At 27.8% G+C, this 21,219-nt stretch overlaps 1 protein-coding gene across 1 annotated transcript in view; it reads right to left on the bottom strand.

Annotated features, from left to right (window-relative positions):
• Nucleotides 1-1,978: 1,978 nt before the first annotated feature.
• LOC107449971 (laminin subunit alpha-1) overlaps nt 1,979-21,219 on the bottom strand; it is a 106,876-nt gene continuing 87,635 nt past the window's right edge. Inside the window, exons 50-65 of the mRNA XM_071181550.1 lie at nt 19,979-20,100; nt 17,574-17,736; nt 16,821-16,968; nt 16,598-16,721; nt 15,737-15,857; nt 14,417-14,581; nt 13,415-13,438; nt 12,565-12,704; nt 12,153-12,341; nt 9,860-10,081; nt 9,187-9,373; nt 7,830-7,979; nt 7,439-7,589; nt 6,743-6,876; nt 5,591-5,819; nt 1,979-2,271 (exon numbers count right to left, since the gene is read on the bottom strand). Of these exons, the coding sequence (XP_071037651.1) occupies nt 2,129-2,271; nt 5,591-5,819; nt 6,743-6,876; nt 7,439-7,589; nt 7,830-7,979; nt 9,187-9,373; nt 9,860-10,081; nt 12,153-12,341; nt 12,565-12,704; nt 13,415-13,438; nt 14,417-14,581; nt 15,737-15,857; nt 16,598-16,721; nt 16,821-16,968; nt 17,574-17,736; nt 19,979-20,100 (2,412 nt within the window). The 3' untranslated portion in view covers nt 1,979-2,128. The remainder of the gene's footprint in view (nt 2,272-5,590; nt 5,820-6,742; nt 6,877-7,438; nt 7,590-7,829; nt 7,980-9,186; nt 9,374-9,859; nt 10,082-12,152; nt 12,342-12,564; nt 12,705-13,414; nt 13,439-14,416; nt 14,582-15,736; nt 15,858-16,597; nt 16,722-16,820; nt 16,969-17,573; nt 17,737-19,978; nt 20,101-21,219) is intronic.

Consider the following 21,219-nt stretch of genomic DNA (forward strand, 5'->3'; position numbering starts at 1 on the left):
TTTAAAATCATTTCTCAAATATATTTGTTTTCTTAAACATTTGTACCTATAAGCTATAGATGATTTATAGGGTTGAATAAAAAATATTAAAACTATATTAAAAGAAAGCAAAAACTGTTAAACCAATTTTGAAATTGCACTTTTTATTTGGCTAAAATACTCTTACATTAAAGCTAGCTAACTGAGTAAGTACATGAAAATAAATGGCAGTGTTAAAGATCAGACTATAAACACAAAACATGTTTGTACATAACCGCCACAATTAGAATTATCCAGTGACAGTAAAAAAATATTTCTCATCAAAATTACACTCAAATTTATAGGCAATACTCAAATATAATATATAAGATCAGATATATATGAATGTACATATAAAACAAAGAAACAATCTTGACTGAACTTCAAAGGGCATATGAAAGAACCAAGCCCTCTCTCATACATTGATTTGCAACACAAAAATAAAATAATTTACAAAGAAAAAATAAATTACTTTACAAATTAAGATAATAAAAACACAATAATTACAATCTCTATGGGAAAAATACATCATGCACCAGGGAAAACACAGTTAAAAAAGAAAAACCATCACTTGAAGGAGGGATGGATTAATATATTTAATGTAACATTGCACAACAAGTATTTGGTAATAAAAAAAATTCATAAAAAACATAAAAAATTACTTTATTTTAAGTTATGGGAACTTTTTCTTTTCTTTATAACATAGTAAGTGCCACTCTAAACAAAAGTGACATATTAAATAACATTAAAAAAACTCAAGATAATCAACACATTTTAAAGAACAATAATAGGCTTAGAACCCATAAATGAAAATTCAGAACAAATGTTAAAAATATATAACATATTCTCAATTATTTAAATTCAGAAGAACTTCTCAATAAATGATTTGAATCATAATAAAGATATAACAAAGTTTTAAATAATATCAGATTTATTTCACACTTTCAACAATGACTCAGAAAGATAAACAGCATATTTACATGCATAATTACAAGATAACTCCCACATCAATATAATATTTAGTTTTACGTTAACTCTGATAGATTTATCTTTAAAAGGTCTAAAGTAATAGTAAATTCTCATGTAACATTGAAACATTTCTTTAACCAAAACGATAATTTTTTTTATTTGTTTTATGAGAAAAATTAACAAAGAGGATGCTATGGCTTGTTTGTTGAATCCCGATGTTACATTTTAATTATATAAAAAAAAATATTAAATGAAAATTTAATATTAAAAAGTTACATGATATTATGATATGCTCTCTCTCATTTTGAAATTTGTATGGTGAAAGCTTTTTTTATTTTTCCTTGAAAGCACGAAATAATGGAATTCTTCCAAATCAGTCGTTGTCAGTCGATAAGATAAAAAAAAAGGTTAAAGCTCCACAAACTCCAGACCAATGGCAAAATGATGCAATGTGGTCAGCATTGCTTAAAAGTCATCTTTACTTTCTAGACTATCTGGTACCCATTGATCTGAAGAAGGTGGGTTTCAAATCCTCAATTAACAGCTCATATTTAACTAACTGTGCTTAGAGTGAGATAAAACGAAATTTGAAGTTCATACCTCAAATAGACAATTCCATTTTTTACACCCGCAATTTTCAATTAGAATGACTTCAGAAGATTTTTGTGACCATGAATTGTAACTTCTAGATAATATAACAGAAATCAGCAAAAGAAAATTTCTATTTAAAAAAAATAGAAATTTTATTTTGCTGATTTATTTTTCTGGTGTTAAAAAAACATAAAAAATCAAAGTGTAGATAAATGCCATTAAACTATTCAATGAATACAGCTAATAATGTTCTTAAGAGCTTACAAAAACTAGTTCAAATATCTACAATAAAGATTATTAATCTTATGAAGAAGTTGGAAACTATTTTTTTTATTAGTCATTTAGTTATCTCTTAATGTTATCTCTTACTTCAAGAAAAACAGTAAGAAAAAATTTTGAAGTTATAGCTTAAGAAATGAAGAGTTATACTTTTAAAGCAAAAAACAGGCATTCAAATTCATCTGATGAGGAGTTATTTAGACAGCAGTCTCATAGATTAATCGATAAGGTCCACTAGATTAGGCAGAATTGAATTAAGTATCACAAACATTTAAAAAGTTGGACATGCATTGGGCAAAACATGATGCCTGGAAGCCATATCAATCCATTCCACTCGCCTATCATTTATTGCAAGATTTCTAAGGCATCCCACAAAATTACTTCGACTATGAAGAGCACCGGAAGGCAAGTTATCTGAAATGTATAAAACACCTTTTTAAATAACATGACCAATTTTTAACCATTAATTTCAAGAAAAATATGTTTAACACAATTTTTAACTGGCTTTAAATACTGTCAATTTACAATAATTCGAATCTAATAGGATCAACAAAAAACTTTGACAAACGGAAAGTTCGAGTTTTCCGATTTAAAATAATAAAAATTGACAGATAAAGTTATACATATTAATTACAATGTCTTTAAACTTCTATAAAAAGAACTGATTCCACCTGGAGCAAGGCACCTTCTCTGAATCTCGTTGGAAGAATATTCGGGGGAATTCTATACTTCCAACTAAAACTGATTTTATATAGATTTAAAAAAATTTTAAATTTTGAAATTAATATTTAGGTTTTAACCTTTTGACGATGGGAGTTGCTGAAGCCTGGAGTCTCTTTTGCAAGCACCTTTCCAGGACCGAGGATTTTTTATGCTGTTAAGCCTAAATCCATGAAATTACCAAAGTATGAATGTGCTCTGCAATAATGTACAATAAAGTAGGTGAACAACGTATACTACACATATTTTTTATTCAAATGTTTGATTTACTTTAGTTTTTTTCCTGTTTTATTTCATTTTTTTTTCAAAAAAATTTTCAGTATTTATTTACTATTAAATGAATTTTAACATTATTGACTTTAGATTTTTTTCAATGTTTAACAATACTGTGAAATATGCAGAATTGACTCCTTAAATTTGTAATTTAATAAAATAAAGTAAGAAACAAAGGATGAGACTTTCTAACATCAAATTTTTCAATTATTCAAATAATTTGAATCAAAGTTGTACCATGTGTTCATTTTAAAGAGCCATCATAATGCATGCAATTTGAAAATATTCCTCTTTCCCTTGTGTTTATGTAATCAAAAACCTTCTGCATGTGAGTCATATGTTTCTCATTTTGCAGGTCAAATCTACATAGAGAATCAACGCCATCTTGTGCCTAAAATTATAGTTATCCAAATGTCCAAGACACTGTCACAAATATGCAGAGGTCAAGAATGAAAGTGAAAACGCTCTGGCATGCAGGTGTGTCAGCCGGAAGTGAGAACGTTTCATGCTGGCGAGTAAACATTACGTCAAAATCGGCAAGAAGAAGTGAAACAAACAAGACAAATTTAAAAACATACATCATTTGATTTCCAAATTTCAATGCAACTTAGTATCGATGTTGACATTGTAAACAATACAGATTAAAACATATATAATAAATTTATTCGTTTTCCACATGTGTTATTTCTTTCATTCACACTGACTCAACTTATTCTGACTGGTTAAACATAAAAAGTAAAGAAATCAAGACACAAGGCAAAAATGTTCTACTTCTTTGGTGAAGTGTGTTAGTTTTTTCAAGTATAAAAGGTCTAGAAATATGTTTAAAGTATTGAATTAAACTGTATGAAAATTGAGAATAATGATAAGAAATTGCCTGCATATGTCTTTAACTTTCTATTTGTTTATAAATTGTTTTTTTTAAACTTTTCATGCTTAATTTTAATATTTTTCATATCAGGAAACAGAAATTTAAAATGCAAGCACATTCCTAGAGACATTTAGCATGACAATTCTGAAATAGTTAATTACATGGCACAAAATTTTGTAGGAAAAAAAAAACATAAATTGCAGATCAGGAAATATTTTTCAAAGTGCTTTCTATAAATTTTATTTCTTTTCTTTAATCAAAATTGTTTACACTACATAAAACAAATTTAATATTTGGAATTTGCTGCATTTAAAATTTGATGGAAAAGGTTAAGATGATAAAAATGTTGCTGTTACTGACATAATAATCGAAGCAACATTAAATATTATGTAATTCTCTTCAAATATAAAAATAATACTTCCAGATAATTGAAAGAGATTATTTAAAAGAAATGCTTAACAAAACTAAATTCTTTAAATAAAATTTGTTTAATTAATAATATACTGATTTGAACTGATGTACTTACAAAAACCTTTGAATACAAGTAAAAGTTTAAACAAATGATCTTAAATTACATTAATGTTTTGTTTTAATCATATATGTTTAATATTCTTCAAAATTTCCTTTTACACTTATGCTATAGTAAAAATAAAGCACACATTTAAAAAAAAATTACAAAAATCTGCAAATTCTTGACTTTAATCAATTTAATTAAAACAGTGCAACCTATTGTTACGAAGTAAACTACAGAGGTTCATTAATCTGCACTTTTAATTTAATGGACTAACTATATAACACTGCCTTAGATCTGAAAATAACCACTCACCACATGGTGAATCAACAAGAAGTGGCACTTAAATTAAATAAACAACTGGTCACTTTTTCCCATCGTTTTTTACTTTCCTTTTTAATTTTTTAATTTTTTTTTTTAAATAATTTAAAGATAAAAGCACATTAATGCAGAAAGACTCTGTAAAACAGCATTTTCATTTAAATGTGTAATGTCTCCATTCAAAATTTTGATCCTTCAGAATTCATCAATTTGTGATGGAAAGAGTCATGTGAAAGGAGAATTCTTTAACAATTCAACTAATTTCATAGTTGTAATGTAAACATTATATGCATTTTGCCACCCCAAATATTTTTTAAATAAAGTTAAAATCTGTATGTTTAACACCAAATTTTGTCACAAATTTATATCATTTTAATTGTTTAATTAGCTTTTTACAGTCGTAGGTTATTTCGAATATTTTTGTTAGAAATATAATTTAATCCAATCAAAAAAAAGTTATCAAAAAATAAATATTAAATGAAAAGGACTTATCCAAATCATTCATTGACTCATTTGGTTTGAAGAAAAAGTGGCTACTAAGTTATTAGAGTCTAGCTGCCACATGTTACTGACAGAAAATTTAATTTTTTGGCCTATATTGCATATTTTTGTAATCTGTGAAATTTACACAAAACTTTTCAAAAATCGCTCAGTTGCAAAAATCAATTCAATTGCAAATATTCATATCAAGGGTCAAATTTAATTGTAACATTAGTTTAAATTTAAATTTTGACGTAAGTTTAAACCAAACATATTCTAAATAAAATAAGTCACCTGAATTTATACCTTTAAGAATTTGGAACATTTAAAAATTTTATTAGGTTGAATTGAAAAACTGATCCTTACTATGTGCAACACAATAAAATGTTCTAGATTAGATGTTATAAAAAAAAATATTTAATGATTTAATCTTTATTTACCAACCATGAAGTATAAATTATTCAATTCTGGAAAGCCTATAACCCAAGTTTAAATCATAAGTTCCAACCATGGGTTGGAAACACCTGATGGAGATAAAGTTTGGAACCATTACATACCAGGAATGCCTCCAATGAAAAGAGGACTGGAAGTAGTTGGTTCTAATGGAGCTGATGAACTGTGACCAATGACCAAATCAAAAAGGTCTACTTTTAGAGTCACCGTTTTGTAAGCATATTGAGCAGTTACCATATGCCACTGTCCATCGCACAAATAATAAGGAGAATCAAAAGTTTTCACAGTCTTAAAAGGTTTTTCTAAATTTCCCAGCACAAGAGACAGCACAATCTAATGAAAAAGAAATTCAAAACAATCAATAATTATGAAAATAAAAGTTTAAACAGATAAAAACAAAGGTAAAAATCGCAGAAATAAAATGCAATACTTAGTAAAAATTCATGCATATTTCACAACTGGTAAAATTTAAGATATTCATTACACTTGGTTTTGTCTTTGTTCTCAAGCTCAACATAAACCTCTAAATATAAGCAAATACTTAGGCCCTTAAAATTTGCAAAGTTCAGCTATTGAAAGCAGAATATAAAAAAAATAATAAAAATTTTAAAAAATAGAAAGAAAAGTTTCCTATTATCATATTTTTTATTTGAATTTTTTTTATAGATATATATTCTTCTAAATTGCATTATGGCATAGGTATCAGACAATAAAGTTTTTTTTAATTATTTTGAAAATAGGTTTACTAGATTTTTAATAAAAGTACTATTTCTTAATAAGTAACAAATCTTACAAAAGAACAAAAATCTTTAAAAAGGTGCGAGCAATATTTTCATTTATTTAAAACATAGAAATATTTCAATATATTTATATTTATTATAATATATTGAATTTATTATAATATTTATGAATATTAATTAGATAAATATTCAATATATTTTATTATTAATATTTCAATATATAATAATATTTCAGTTTAAATTATGTTCTAATTTGTTTCTCATACATTCTAAACTGAAACCAAATTAATTCTCTAGATTGCTGTTTGAAAAGCATCAACCTATTTTCTCTTTACAATCAATTCTTTTAAGAAATCTACCAAACATGAATAATATTTTCTCCTTTCAATTTAAACTGTACAACAAAAGAAAATTTAAATTAGAAAATAATTCTATTCCTTAATGTTTTTTAATTCCTATTTTATAACTTATAATATAACATAAGAAAAGCTTTAAAATTATCTGAATTTTACTTACAGTTCCATTTCCGAGTTCTAAAGCTATTGAAGGAATCCCGTAACCTTCACTTAAAGCTAAGATAATACCATTCTGCCTTGTCGTCTTGAACTCCACTTGAACATCCAACTTTTGACCCAGATTAAATTTGTCAGCTGCAAGAATAATAGAATCATTTAAAAAAATTCAAGTCGCTAATGTTCTAAGTTTATGTTATTTGAGTTAAAAGAATAATGTACAGGGCACACAAAAAACGAACCACCCTGAATAGCTTTTGATCTAATGATTGGAACTTCATGTTCTAGGACTCAATCTTAATGGCTCGAGGGGGTGACTTCAAATATGTTAATTAAATAGTGCAAACGATATTTTAAGTTAAGAAATCCACTGTCCAATCTTGTGTTAGGAAATCCTCTGACTGTCCAATCTTATATTAGGAAATTTACTGTCAATCTCTTACCTATTACCACCCTGAATAACTTTTGATCTAATGATCGGATCTTCATGTTCTAGGACTCAATCTTAATATCTCGAGGGGGTGACTTCAAATATGATTAATTAAATAGTGCAAACGGTATTTTAAGTTAAGAAATTCACTGTCCAATCTTGTGTCAGGAAATCTACTGTCAATCTTTTACCGATTACTCAATAGTTCTTCAATTGTAACACAAGTATATCTATACAAACATAAGTAGAAATATATAGTTTTAAATGTACCATAAATAGCATAAGCGTCTCCAGAAAAGGAAGCTCCTGGTTCAATTGTTGAGAAACAATGTCCAACATTATGCAGTTCACTACTAGCAATATCTAGATAATAGCCGTTTAAATTGAAATTTCGAATGCAACCCCTGAAACTCTCCATAACCTACAAAAACAATAGAGAATGAGAAATAAAATTTAAAATAATTTTAGTAATAATAGTTTCCAACAAATCTGTAACAATAATAAAACATAAATAACATAAAAATAACTTTTAGTAATAATTATTTGGAAAATTAAATGTTAAAAAAGAACACTCAAAAGTATTATTGCCACAAACAAACTTTCACTTTCAAATTTCTTTCAAGTTAAATAATATGTCAATATTATAAATTTTAAATATTACCACTTTTGGAATTGGTTCCATATCTTCAGGCACTCCTCCCACATATAATGGAGATCTTAAAGCCAATCGCCGACGAACTTTAAAATTGATACCTCGTTTTTTATAATCAACTGAAAATACCATTTGTCGCCCAGTTTTATTTACGGAAATCTAGAAATACAAGATTATTCAGTAACATTTACTTTCATAAAAAAGTAAAAAATGAATGCTAACAAATACAAAGCGTTCAAACATGTAGCAACAAACTTTAAGGGACATGTGACATGAATTGAAAATTATATAGCAATTTACGATAAGAAATGACAGTCTAACCCGTGAGTTTATACACAAGGGCGCTGACGATAGATTGATCATTTTAGACCTTGTACCAGGTCCCAAAACTCTCCTGATTTATAAGGTTGATTATTTCAAACTAATTACCAGGCCCCAATACTCTCCTGATTTATAAGGATTTGTCAGTTTTTCTGTAGGAAGACCCAAGACTTTTATCAGACTTTGGAGTTACCAATGAATCTCTTGATAGGATTGATCATGGTAGATCAATTAGCAGGCCCCAATACTCTTTTGGCTTATAATTATTTGCTATTTTTTCTGTAGGAAGCCCCAAGGCTTACATCAAAACTTGCAGAGTTGCCGGAATTTTTTTGCACTGCTGTTATTAGACTTTGGTCAGATGTCACTGCTTCATTAGTGCAAACTTTAAGCATTCATTGTAACATTGTGAATTGTTTCAATCTTGCATGACATTTGCAAAGATATTTAATAAATGTTTATATTTAGCCATTTTCTCGTATCCTGTCAGATTTTGCACCTCAGCAACAACTTTTGCTTTACCCTTACAGTGATGGATTTCTCAGTTTTGAGACATCCTATATATCTAGCTTGTAAAAATTTTCCTTATTTGCGGCATAAAAGACATACAGTTTATTTGATACTTATAGTATCCAAAAAACTGTATATTTTTTCATCTTTTGCATTTGTGCTCATTACATTGTTTTCTGCCTTGTAAATATTGACTAAACTGCTTAGACATCAAAAACATTAAAATCATTGTTCTTATTATTGTAAGGCCTTACAAAGTTTAATTATTAAACAAACGGGATAAATGATAAATATAAAAAGCTTAATCATCACACAAACATCACTACATTACCATTTTAAAAGAGAATATGAAAAATTTAAAGCAAAAAAATATTTTTAATAATTATCTACTGTTCCAGGTTGTAACTACAACAAGTTATGTAGAATTTAAATCAAATCAAATCATTTTATTTTTATAAAAAAGCAAGAAAAATGACATTTGACAACAATGTGCATCATGTTATTCTCATTTAATTTTAAAACAAAATTTACTCACATGATGCCAGTTACCATCATTTAGATGAGCAGGGTTTGTAGCTCGTCTTGCCTTTCTGTCAAACATATTAATAACAGCTCGTCCTCCAAGCAACATCAAGGAAAAATGTGAAACACTACGACCATTTTTCACCAGTGTCAATAGTCCATTAGAAAAATAAGTTCTGATATCAAAAGTCACATTGAAACTAAAAATAAAGCATATTAATCATTAGTTTCATTGAATTTATTTAATAAAATAAAGAGAAATGATGCAAACAATCTTGAAATTCCATGAAATAAAAATATATTTTTGCAAACTAAAATTCTCAAACTAAATATTGATTTAAAACACTTTTTATTCATTTTTTTATAAAAAAAAAAATATTTAAAAAAATCTTTTAAAAAAAATACTATTACTTAAAAACCTTACTAAAAAAATATTATTACTTGAAACCTTACAAAAAACATTATTACTTGAAATCTTATATGCAAAGAAATAGGTACTTCAAGTCACATAAAAAATAGCATTACTTGAAACCTTATAAATGCAATAGAAATAATAGATTGGGAGTTTTAAAGGGGGTAATGCATGCATTGAGGCACACGGTTGTAAGTGAAATATTCAAAATTATTAACGTGTAAAAAAGAATTAAAAATATAAAACTAATAAATTGGTTTTAGAAGAATCTTACTCATGCACAAAGTCTTTTCTTCCAATGGGTACTTTAGCATAACTTGACAATTCATCACCAAACTTAACAGCTCTGTTTTCAAGAACATAAGAGGCCATTTCTGAACATCTTTCCAAAGGACGAACTATTCCAGCATAAGGTGCTTCCATTCCAAACCAATCTGTCTGAGTACGACCAATGCCAGCTCCATTGAAATCAAAATATTCATCAAAACGAAGAAGCCTGGTAATAGATACAAAAACGTCAAGAAAAAGATAAATAAAAACAAGGTAAATTTTTGCCACAAGAACTTATTTTAAAATTAACATTGTTAAATTAAAATACAGTAGAATATCGATTGATCGTTTCTCAAGGAGCCATGCATTGTGAACGGTAGATACGGGAAAACGACAAATGCGGGCTGACATCAAATATCAACTAATGACTTGAAAGTGTATGAAAATTAACAAAGAAATAATAGATTGAAAATTTATGTATGAAAATATTATAATTGAAAAACTTATGTATTTAATGTAAAAATATTTATAACACAAAAGAAAGATGAATAAATACATTTATTTATTATATTTAGAAATTTGGTACTGAACACTGGTACTCAACACTGTAAAATTATAATTAAAAAAATTAAATTTTAAAAAATAAACAGCAATTGCAGCTACTAAATTAGCGATGCAGCATACAAATATTTGGTATTTAACCTATACTGCTGAACGCAGAATATTCATTTCAGACGAGTAAAGGAAGAAGCGTCTGCCGGAGGCAAAATTTAGTTTGTTTACATCTGTCTTTCTTNCACTGTAAAATTATAATTAAAAAAATTAAATTTTAAAAAATAAACAGCAATTTCAGCTACTAAATTAGCGATGCAGCATACAAATATTTGGTATTTAACCTATACTGCTGAACGCAGAATATTCATTTCAGGCGAATAAAGGAAGAAGCGTCTGCCGGAGGCAAAATTTTGTTTATTTACATCTGTCTTTCTTTCCCCTTCCTGGGAAGGATTTATTCAATTAACAAAACAATAATGAAGATAAACAAATTTGTGAAGGGTCTGATTAAAAGATAAATTATTTTGTGAAGGGTCCGTTTTTAAGCTAAAATATTTTGTGAAGGATCCGTTTTTATTAAAAGATATTTTGTGAAGGGTTTCTTCTAAACAGACCCCTGGTTGTAAAGATCATTTTCTGTAAATTTGCATGAATTCAGAAAGTTTAAAGGCACCATTTTAAAGGCTTCCATTCCTTCTACAAAATATTTTAAGCTTCAGTTCCTCACATTGGTAGTAGTTTCGTTTCACTGTCTTCATTGGTATCACATTGCACTTCTTACCTTGCACAACTATTTCTTTAACCACAAGTTTCAACTTTTTCATCAACTAATGCATAACCATCAAACAGGCGTTTCTCCTAAACTGTAACATATCCTCATAGTTTTTCTTCTTCCCTAGCAATGAGAGATACTCTTTTTCATCTTAAAGCGAAATGGCATATTTTTTTAAATGGCAGTGGAATTTCTGAACAAAATCTGCTGGCTTTAAAATGATCTAAACAGGTATTATTAACATTATAAAAATAGCATTTGTGACGGGAAAAGAAAAGATACAAGAATGATCCATCGAAGCTCAACTGCATGTAATTAAAACGCAGCAACAGTTGAAATTTTTGAATTGTGTAAAACTGGCGAATAAATCAATTATTATCACTAGAGGGTAGCGGGTGACAAAAAAAACTTATTATTTTAGTATATTATCATAGTTTATTATTAAAGCAGACAATACAGTTGCTGATTATTTTAGTATAGGAAGTTTAGCAAGAAAAAATGAACAATATTTAAATTAAAAAGAAAACGTACACGTTTTAATTTTTCTAAGATACTCTATCATTACAAGATTAAACAACCTTTATATAAATACCAATTTTACACATCATTAAAAATCTGTCATTATAAAAAGAAAGAATAAACTACTAATAATAATTTATGACAAAGAGGAAAGAGCTCTATACACCAAAATGAAAAATCTTGGAAATATATATTAAAAATATTTCAAAGTAAATAACATAACACATAAGAAAATATAGAGAAATAGGAACAAGTGGGTTAATATAATTATAATATAGTTATTAATATTTTTATATAGTTTATAAATCTCAAGAAATGCTTTACAAGATGTTAGATTTATAATAAGAAAATTCTTCAGTTGAAAATAAAACAAGCTTTCTTTCTTTTATAAAATAAATGCTTACAATACCCTATGAAACAATTTATCAGATACTATTTTAATAAAGCATACCTATTATTGAAAATTGGGTCTTTAATGGTGCCAAACAAAGGAGTTTTTGTTGATATCATAGATTTGTAATCAATGCCTTGTCTAAAACCACCAAAATAAAGACCTCTTTGAGGAGGTGCATCAATGTCTTTCATGCCTTTTGGTAATCTGCCAGATCCTACTTCAATATCATCAACTCTCATCACAATCCTAACAAAAATGAAGAGTAATTTTAAAAGAAATAGTAAGCAAAAATGGTAATTTTAAGTGAAGAGAAAAATTATTAGATTTCTGAGCCAAAAAAAAACTAATTGTATTAAAAATAAAAAAGTTGAAAGAAAATATTTATTCATTTAGTTTTTAACAATTTTAACAATTAAACTCTCTTTTTAAAATACAGACAGTAAAAAAAAAAATTTATAAATAAACATACTTCCTGTGTGTTTTCATGATTGTGATGGAATGCCATCTTCCATCGTTATATAATTCATCAGATATAATTTTTGTCTCTCCACTTCCACCATTAAATCTAGCTTCAATCAATCCATCAATGAGAGCAACAGAATAGTAATGCTAAAAATAAAAATAAATATAAGTGAATTCAAAATAATAAAGGTGTTAAGAATATTATCCATTAGATAAAAAATAATACATAGCTGCTAAAAAACTTATATGAGTTCAGGCCACTTCTATAAAGTCAAAAATAGCTTGCTTCTTTCTTCTAAAACTATGCCATCAAATGTCACAAGAGGCCATGACAAAAAATTATATAAACAACAAATTATGTAAGCGTTTAAAGAGGGGAGGCTGTTTGTGATTTTTGTTCTTTAGCTGATAAGAGGGAAGAAGGGATATGCGCAATGACCTTAAAAAATGAAACAAAACAAATTGGTAAAAAATTACTCTTGGAAAAGATTCAAATTTGAAACAAACGTTACATTTAGGAAAAGTAGCAAAAAAAATTTCTCATGAAGTTAAAAATTTTCATAAAATGAATTAAACCATAAATTTAGCTTTAAGCAAAGTTACATCGTTAATTTGAACTTCCACCTCTCAAAGTTCAAGTTACTATAATAAAAGTCAAAGCAAATAAACCAACAGTCAAGGGTATAGAAGCAAAGCAAATAAACCAACAGTCAACTAGATGTATTAAATGAGAATTACAAAGAAAACTTGTTTAAGGCAACTACTTTTAATAATTCCAAGAAAGTATATTAATAGTTACAATAGTACATATCATGAAAACTAGATGTGGTTACAAAATATTATGCACAATTAATTACCTTTCTTCTTTTTCCATTAGTTCGCTTCATGAATGAAGGCATAAAAAATATATATAAATGATTTATTACACAAAAAACTTAATGGAAAGTATAGAAAATTAAATTAGCAATTAAAAATACATATTAACAATTTAAATAAAAATTAGCTACAGTACATATTGGTTTATAAGTCTACTTTTCAAATCCCCAAAATTTTACAAAACTGTGGAGGTTAACTAATACATCCACACCTGCAGACTCTCATAAAATATTGTCTTCACTCCCAAAGATTTTGAAATTTTACACTTTTTAGAAAATTTTAGAATAACATTTCAATCCACATTTTGCCAAGCGTCGAGTATCATTTAACGTATGCCGTCTATGCAGCAACACGGACACAGCATTTGCTACTTTAGAAATTTTTATATTTTTTTTTTCAGTGGTCGAATCATACATCTGACATACCAGAAATCTATTTTTAGCAGCAACACGGACACAGCACCAGGGGGCTGACCTAAACACCAGGTTATATGACAGTCTTAATTTTGTCGTGAGAAAAATAAAATTAAAAAAATATCCAATTTATAAAAAGTAACGATCTTAATATGTAGGCAAATAAACCTATACAATTATTGTTTTTAAATAAAAGACAACAAAAATAATTGTAATACTGAAACAACTAATGCTATTTAAATATTTGGTTGAGTTTAAATGAAACCCCACTTTTTTGTGAACACTTCTTTTGATTAAACTAAACTCAGTGGCGCGACAGCCCATAGAGGGCCAAGGCCTACTGTGCTCATCTCAGTTTTCTTGACCTTGGGCTCTGGGGTGCAGGAGCAGATGTTCCGGTNGTGTATCAAGGTAAGATATTCTTTCTTATTAATACAAAATCTAACAGGGTAAGACAACAGTTTAACAAACATCTAATTCATCAAAGTTACATTTAAAAAAAAAGATACAAAGCTAATAAAGTAGTGAGATTATTTAAAATAGTTTACTAAATTGAATTTTAAGTCATACCGATTTCTTGCTTTCGAAATTCCTCCCAGTATCAAAAGTAGACAAGAGTAATACTGCTGAGGTTTGAGTAGTTTGAAAAGAAATACTGAAACTAGATTCTTCGCCAAGAGAGATACCAGGCATTTCAATGAATCCACTTCCCCGAAATCCAACAGATTTTTGTGGCTGGAAATATTTTTTTAAAAAGTTAATTTCCAACTAATCCATGCATGCATTCAAGTTTTAAAACAGTTCGGTTTTTATTAAAAAAGCAAAAATGATAAATGTAAATGTTACTTAGATTTTGCAAGAAAGAAGTAGTTAATTTATGTCAACATTTTTCACCAACAAAAATTTATGATATTAAATGCAATTTCAAACTTAGTAAATAAAAAAATTTCAGATAATATCTGCATAAGAAAAAAAATTTAAAAATATTCATAAATACAAAATATTTCAAACTTCTAGAAGACAGATTGAATTCACAACAATATAGTAAACAATTACTTTTTTGGTGTTACATTGTGAAGTAGATTTAAAATAATTGTTGAATAAATAATAAAGTAAAATCCCTATCAGTATGCTTCTCATCATTTCATTGGAATTTATGCATCATACATGATCAGTATTATTGCAAACATGGGGTAATATGATGCAAATGTTGTATACTCGATCATTGTGATACAATATAAAAAATAAATAATTGAAATACCAGGTGATGAATAGAACTAAAAACGAGTTATATTAAACTAAAACTAACAACATAGATACAGTTAATTTCCAATAACTTGATTAAAGAACCTTAAATTCCACAATAATTATTCTCAATCACTCACAATTTACATTTTATAACTCAGTTTTTTTTTTTAAATAAAAGTAATATTCTCATGAAAGATTTGACTTTTGAGGCAAGTTTTAAGAGATTTGTATTGTTTTTAACAAATCAAACTGTGATCATTAATTAAAAATTATTCAACTTTGTTTACACCACTATTCAGAAACCATACACTGTGTAATAAACAGCAAAGAAATGTGGTTACCAAAACAAATTGTTGCACGCTATAATAAAAAGAATATGTGCATATAGACACAATTTACTCTTACGATTGTGATATTTAAAAAAAAAGTCATAGCTATTAATAAAATTTATAGGACTTATAGATTGTAAAAAAAAACTTTCTATGTGCTCAAGTTTTTACTTTTTATTTATTTTTATTTATTTTTTTTTTCATTTGATTTGAGTAATTCGCAATTGACTACATTAACTAAACAAAATAAGTATAGAATATTAATTGAAATACAGAAGTTCAAGCAAACGCAGGAGAGTTATAAAATCGTTACAATGTCTTTGCAACTGCGTTCAACTCCATAGGAACTATTTTGAAGAAGATCCAATATGGTAGAATCAATTTGTAAATCCTTCATACATCCAAAAAATTTTTGAAATCCAATTCCATTCCATCTAATAATAAAAGAAGAAAACAAAAAATTAAGTTAATAAAAAGCATTACTTTAAAATGGCTTTCTAGCACATAAGTTTGCCAATTTAAAGTTGCTCTGCCAATTAAATTGAAAAAGTGATGTCATATCTTAACATTGGCAAATTATCAGTTAATTTTTAATACATAGCTAATACATATATATTACCAGGGACCCAGAGCCAAAAAAAATTCAATGCTCCAGATCATAAGCTGAAACTCAGGTTCCAACTATAAGATATATTTATGTGTGCTTTTGGGATACAGATTTTTATTTTAATTTCTTTTAATGAAAATTATCATTAAAAAAATAACATAATCATTAGCTAACACAGAAAATACAAATTTAATTTAATTCTCAGTTGGGTTACATGCTCAATATAGAAAAAAGAATTGAATCAAACAAATATTCCATCATATTTGATTTTAAATCCTTATAAATGTATTTTAATGCCAAGAATAGTTTTTCTGCAGTAACTTAGCTATTGATCAATGGTTATTAAAATGCAGCAGGTCGCTTGAATGTCAGTAGGGTACAATAAAACAGTTGGAGCATGGGAAAATTTAGAGCTCCAGCTCCCGCCAGGGCTTCAAGGAAAACACAGGTCCTGGTTTCTTTATCTTACAATATTTATAATAAAATTATACCATTATTTCTAATAATAAAGCAATATATTTATCTAGACCATTTTAAACTCATGGTGATAAAGGAACTGCAGCTTACGTGTTAGTTGTAAAATTTGGAGGGACTCCACCAAAAAATAAGTAACTTTTTTGAAGATCCAGAGTTTTAGGACTGTTTTTAGGTAATGCTCCATCCAAAAACTCATCGCCAACTTGAAGTTGACCTAAAAGTTATTATAAAAAAAAGAAAAAATAAGCACAATGATAGAACCAAAAAAAAAAATATTTTCAACTGAAGTTGTTTATTAAGAGTAACACAGTACCTTGAAAATTTTCTCTCTGAGCTGTAAGACGCACCCATGTGCCATTATTGTATTTTTTTGTAGTTTTCAGAACAGATCTAAACTGGCTTCCTAAGCTGAATTGATATACCACGTATCCACCACGAAGTTCCAATGAGACAAATTCTCCCTTTAAAAACATTTATTATAATACAGAATAATTATACAAAATATCATCTAAAAAATTTATAAAAAATCATCATGCATGCAATTATCTTATAATTGTATGCAGCTAATTATTTATAACATGCAATTTGACAGTAAGCAAAACCAATAATTATTTTTAATATATAAAAATATGTAACAGTACATGAAATTTGACAAAAAATAACTCATTCTAATAAATTGCTGTATACTAATAGAATAAAAATGATAGCTTTTGCCATCATGTTAAATGTGAGAGGTTATATTTAAGTGAAATACAATCAAATTAGTTTCCCTGAAATAATCTTTCAATTAAAAGTAATGAATGTCTTCTGAATTAGATTTAAAATTACAAGGTTGTAAAGTTGAACAATAAGAACGGACACATCTGCTGTTTTTTCACCAATTAGCTGTTCTTCACAAATGAGAAAATAAATTTAATAAACATGTCTTTACATGAAAAACTATATAAAATTATAAGCACATGCCATGACTAATGTACAAAAATATTTTCCTTCAATTTTTAATTCACTTTTTTAATAACAGCATTAAGCTATAAAAATAATAAATAATAATAAAAAAACTGCTTACGCTTTCATTATTTGGGGAAAAGAAGAGCAGTGCATCTTCGTCAAAAGTTTTAAAATGTAAAGCAATGACATAATATCTTTTATTATAACGCTTGATTTGTGGAAGAATTGCATATCCATCTCCTCTAAAACTATAAGCAGCAAAATCTGCCACTTCAGCAGCTCTAGAACAAAATATCTCATCATTAAATTAAAAATTTTATATAAATGCAAATAAAACAATCACTTAATATCAGTCGAAGCATAATATTTAGCATGTTTTGAGACGAAAAGAGTGTATTAGCTTCAGTGTCTCATTAAAATTAAACTGCATATCACCTCATTTATTTTTGAATAAACCAAAAAATTTCTCTCAATTANAGGGTTTTTTTCGCTAATAAAACAACTGGACATTAATATCTTGTGAGTAAACAATGGGCTTTGAAATAAGTAAAAAATTTATATTTTATTTTTGCTTACTAGAAATTTCAGCTGGTTGAGAAATCGGTTGTTCATAATTACTGTAAGTCCTGTTAAAAAAAGTCATGTTAAATAATAGTTCTGATACCTTTTTTTATGCATATAAATATATAAATTCAAAAAAAATTAAAATTCATACTCCCGCTTCTCTCTGACATGGCCATGTAAAAATGACATCGCCTTCATGTGTATCCACTCAACCTTCTTTTTTGCAGCAGTGCCACTAGGCCCTAGTTTTTTTTTCTTACGAAAGAAGCTCTGAGACATTTCCACTTCCGTTTGGCTTCAGTTACTTTGAAATATTAAAAATAAATTGTCAAGACAAAAATGTCAAATACAGTATTCAAATGACATTTTTAAGACATCTATACAAACTTTTCTCTCAAAAATTTATTCAAATAAATAATTTTTAAGAACTAGTGATAAAACTAAAAGAGTGAATTTCATCAACAAGATTTTTTTTTTCTAAAAAAAGGTGAGAAAATGTATTGTAGCAGAATGTGGATGAATGAAAGTATATAACAGAAAACATCCATATTCAATGGATATACTGTTTATTTGACTTAAAAAATATCCATTAAGGGCCCTAATATAGCAGTGGAACAATTTTTTTTCATTCATCATAAATAAACTTCCTTACAGAATACTATATATTTAGATATTTATAAAGAGTAACTTAACTATTGTTATGACAGTCAAAAATATTATTAGTATTAAATTATCTTTGGAAATCAATTAAAAATACTTTCCATTAATAGGTTACATAACATTGATTTGATTAATGAAGTAAATTCAAAAATATTATACAAAATTTATTATTAAAACAAAATAAGTAATAGTAAAATTTTACTCACCATCTATGCTAAGCTTTTCAGCTATTTTTATCCAAGTTTGCTTCTTTTTTTCTGCGTCTCTAAAATCCGCACGGCTATAATCATATAGCCATGGGCTATTTCTTACGTAGCCGATTAATTGTTCTTCCATAATAATTCTTAACCAAATAACAATTCTTTTCTTTAATAAATCTTAACCTACTTGCCGCTTCGCTTCTTTCACGTGCGAGATCAAAACACGAGGTTTGGGAGCGAAAACTAGCAACGAATCTGATTGGCTACTAGGGTTGGCAACGGCAACAAAAGTTGACTCGTTTCCAACTCTTGAACTGGAAGCAACGGCAACACGGCAGCATGGAGAAACGGTGTTTGTGCGCCGGTGCGCAACTTTGGCAACAAGATTTCCGTTGCCGTTGCCTTCGGTGGAGATCCAGCTTTAAGGATCCAAACCCGGCCCCTCCGAGTCAGATTCTCTAACCACCAGGCTACCACAGGTCATTTGGAACTAATGCAGACTTCAAATGCTCATAAATGTCTAACAGTTTCAAACTCAAACAACAATAATTAAACTCCCTTCATGACAAAGTCGGAGATTGTCTGCTACTGTGGAAACAAGAAACAGCGCATTTCAAAGAGGGAAGCTTCTCCCTTCCCCGATTTTTTCTCTCTTTTCTGTCTTAAATATCGACCTAACACCGCTACTTGAAATAGTTAGACCTCGCAACCATCGTCACCACCATTGCTTCAGACAAATGGCGGGGGGAATTCTTTCCATAGTCATTCTATACTCAACGTAATGAAATCAAAAATAAAAAGAATATTTAGAAGAAAAACACTATGGAACCGAAAGGTTGTGAAACTTGAATTTTTCCAAACCATGTAAAATCTTGACGGGAACAACAATATGTTTAATTGTTCAGCAGTAATGTGTATTTTAAAGTTTAAATTACATTCTTGTTCATCATGAAATTCTGTTTACCCAGATGTTTTCAATTTCAATACCAATTTATAGAACCAATATATAAAATTAAAGCCTGCACGTTTAACTTTAAAATAAAACTTAAAAAGCAATTAAACATCGAGTTACAATAAATTTAATACTTAACATACATACCCTTCCTTGCAACCATCACAACCTTGGTTTGTAACAAAATTCCATAACCCAACTTTTTTACCATCCAATACTAGTTCATACAAACAACCAGCAAAGTTTCTTGCTTTTAATTCACGAGGTACCTGGAATAATATTTTATTAAAATTATAATTAATAATCTTAAAAACCAAAAATAAAACAAGTAAGCAATACTTTCTTCTCATAACTAGCAAATTAATTCCCAAAAATAATTTCTCAAAAAGTAAGGATGCCTATTACTTCAATATATATATATAGATATTGTAACTGGCAATAATTTCATTTATCTAGTAAATAGACTCTTTAGCCTTCCAAGCATTAAGCTTGAGCTTAAAGTGTGGAAAAAGGTGGGACTAATGCATAGCGGATTAAATGTAACGACTGCTCTTTAAACTTTTATGGATCATTCCATAAATGTAAGATGCTGCAAAACATATAACTTTTATAGCAAGGAATTAAAAATATTTTTTTAATTACTGAAAATTTAGAAGACAGATGATTGATTTATCAGTGCTAAGAAAGAGATTAAGAATAATTGAAATTTGGACAAAAGTTAAACTAAAAATTAAAAGTTTATACATAAAAAATAAAAATTAAACTGAGGGCCAAAAATTAAAAATTTAACTGACACATTACTGTGTTTCCTTTTAAAAAAATAATTACTTAAAGTAATAAAGTTTAAAGGATAAATAAAGAATTTATATTTACAAAAGAATTGCTTTAAAATAATACTTCTTTTTACACATATACTTATAATACAGTGTTTTCACTGCAGAGCAAGAAAGCGAGAATCTCGTATATTTTTTTCTTTTCTCGCATGAAAAAATTATTACCGCGAGAAATTCGAACATTCTATAAATCAATTTCAAAATTCGCAAATTTCTCGCATTTTGGAAACAGCTTCACATTACACCATTTAGAATAAAATCCGTTTCACTTTTCTTCCTAGAGCTTTCATTATTTTCAACATCTGCCCTGTTTCCTACGTTCCCTATCCAGTTTTGTTCAGAACCTTTTCGAAAAAAATAACACAACCACGGAACCCCTTTCAGAACACATTTCTCTGCAACCACTTGTTTACCATAGGTAAGGTTTCTTCATGTAAGACGTTCAAATTTTTTATGCACTAATGTAAGATGGACAAATACCTTGTAAAGGCAAAATCTTCTATGATGATGCACCAAAAATATTCAATGCTTTAAAAAATAGAAGAAGTTAAAAAT

Source organism: Parasteatoda tepidariorum, chromosome 5, assembly GCF_043381705.1.
Source record: "Parasteatoda tepidariorum isolate YZ-2023 chromosome 5, CAS_Ptep_4.0, whole genome shotgun sequence".
In the NCBI taxonomy this organism is placed as follows: Eukaryota; Metazoa; Arthropoda; class Arachnida; order Araneae; family Theridiidae; genus Parasteatoda; species Parasteatoda tepidariorum.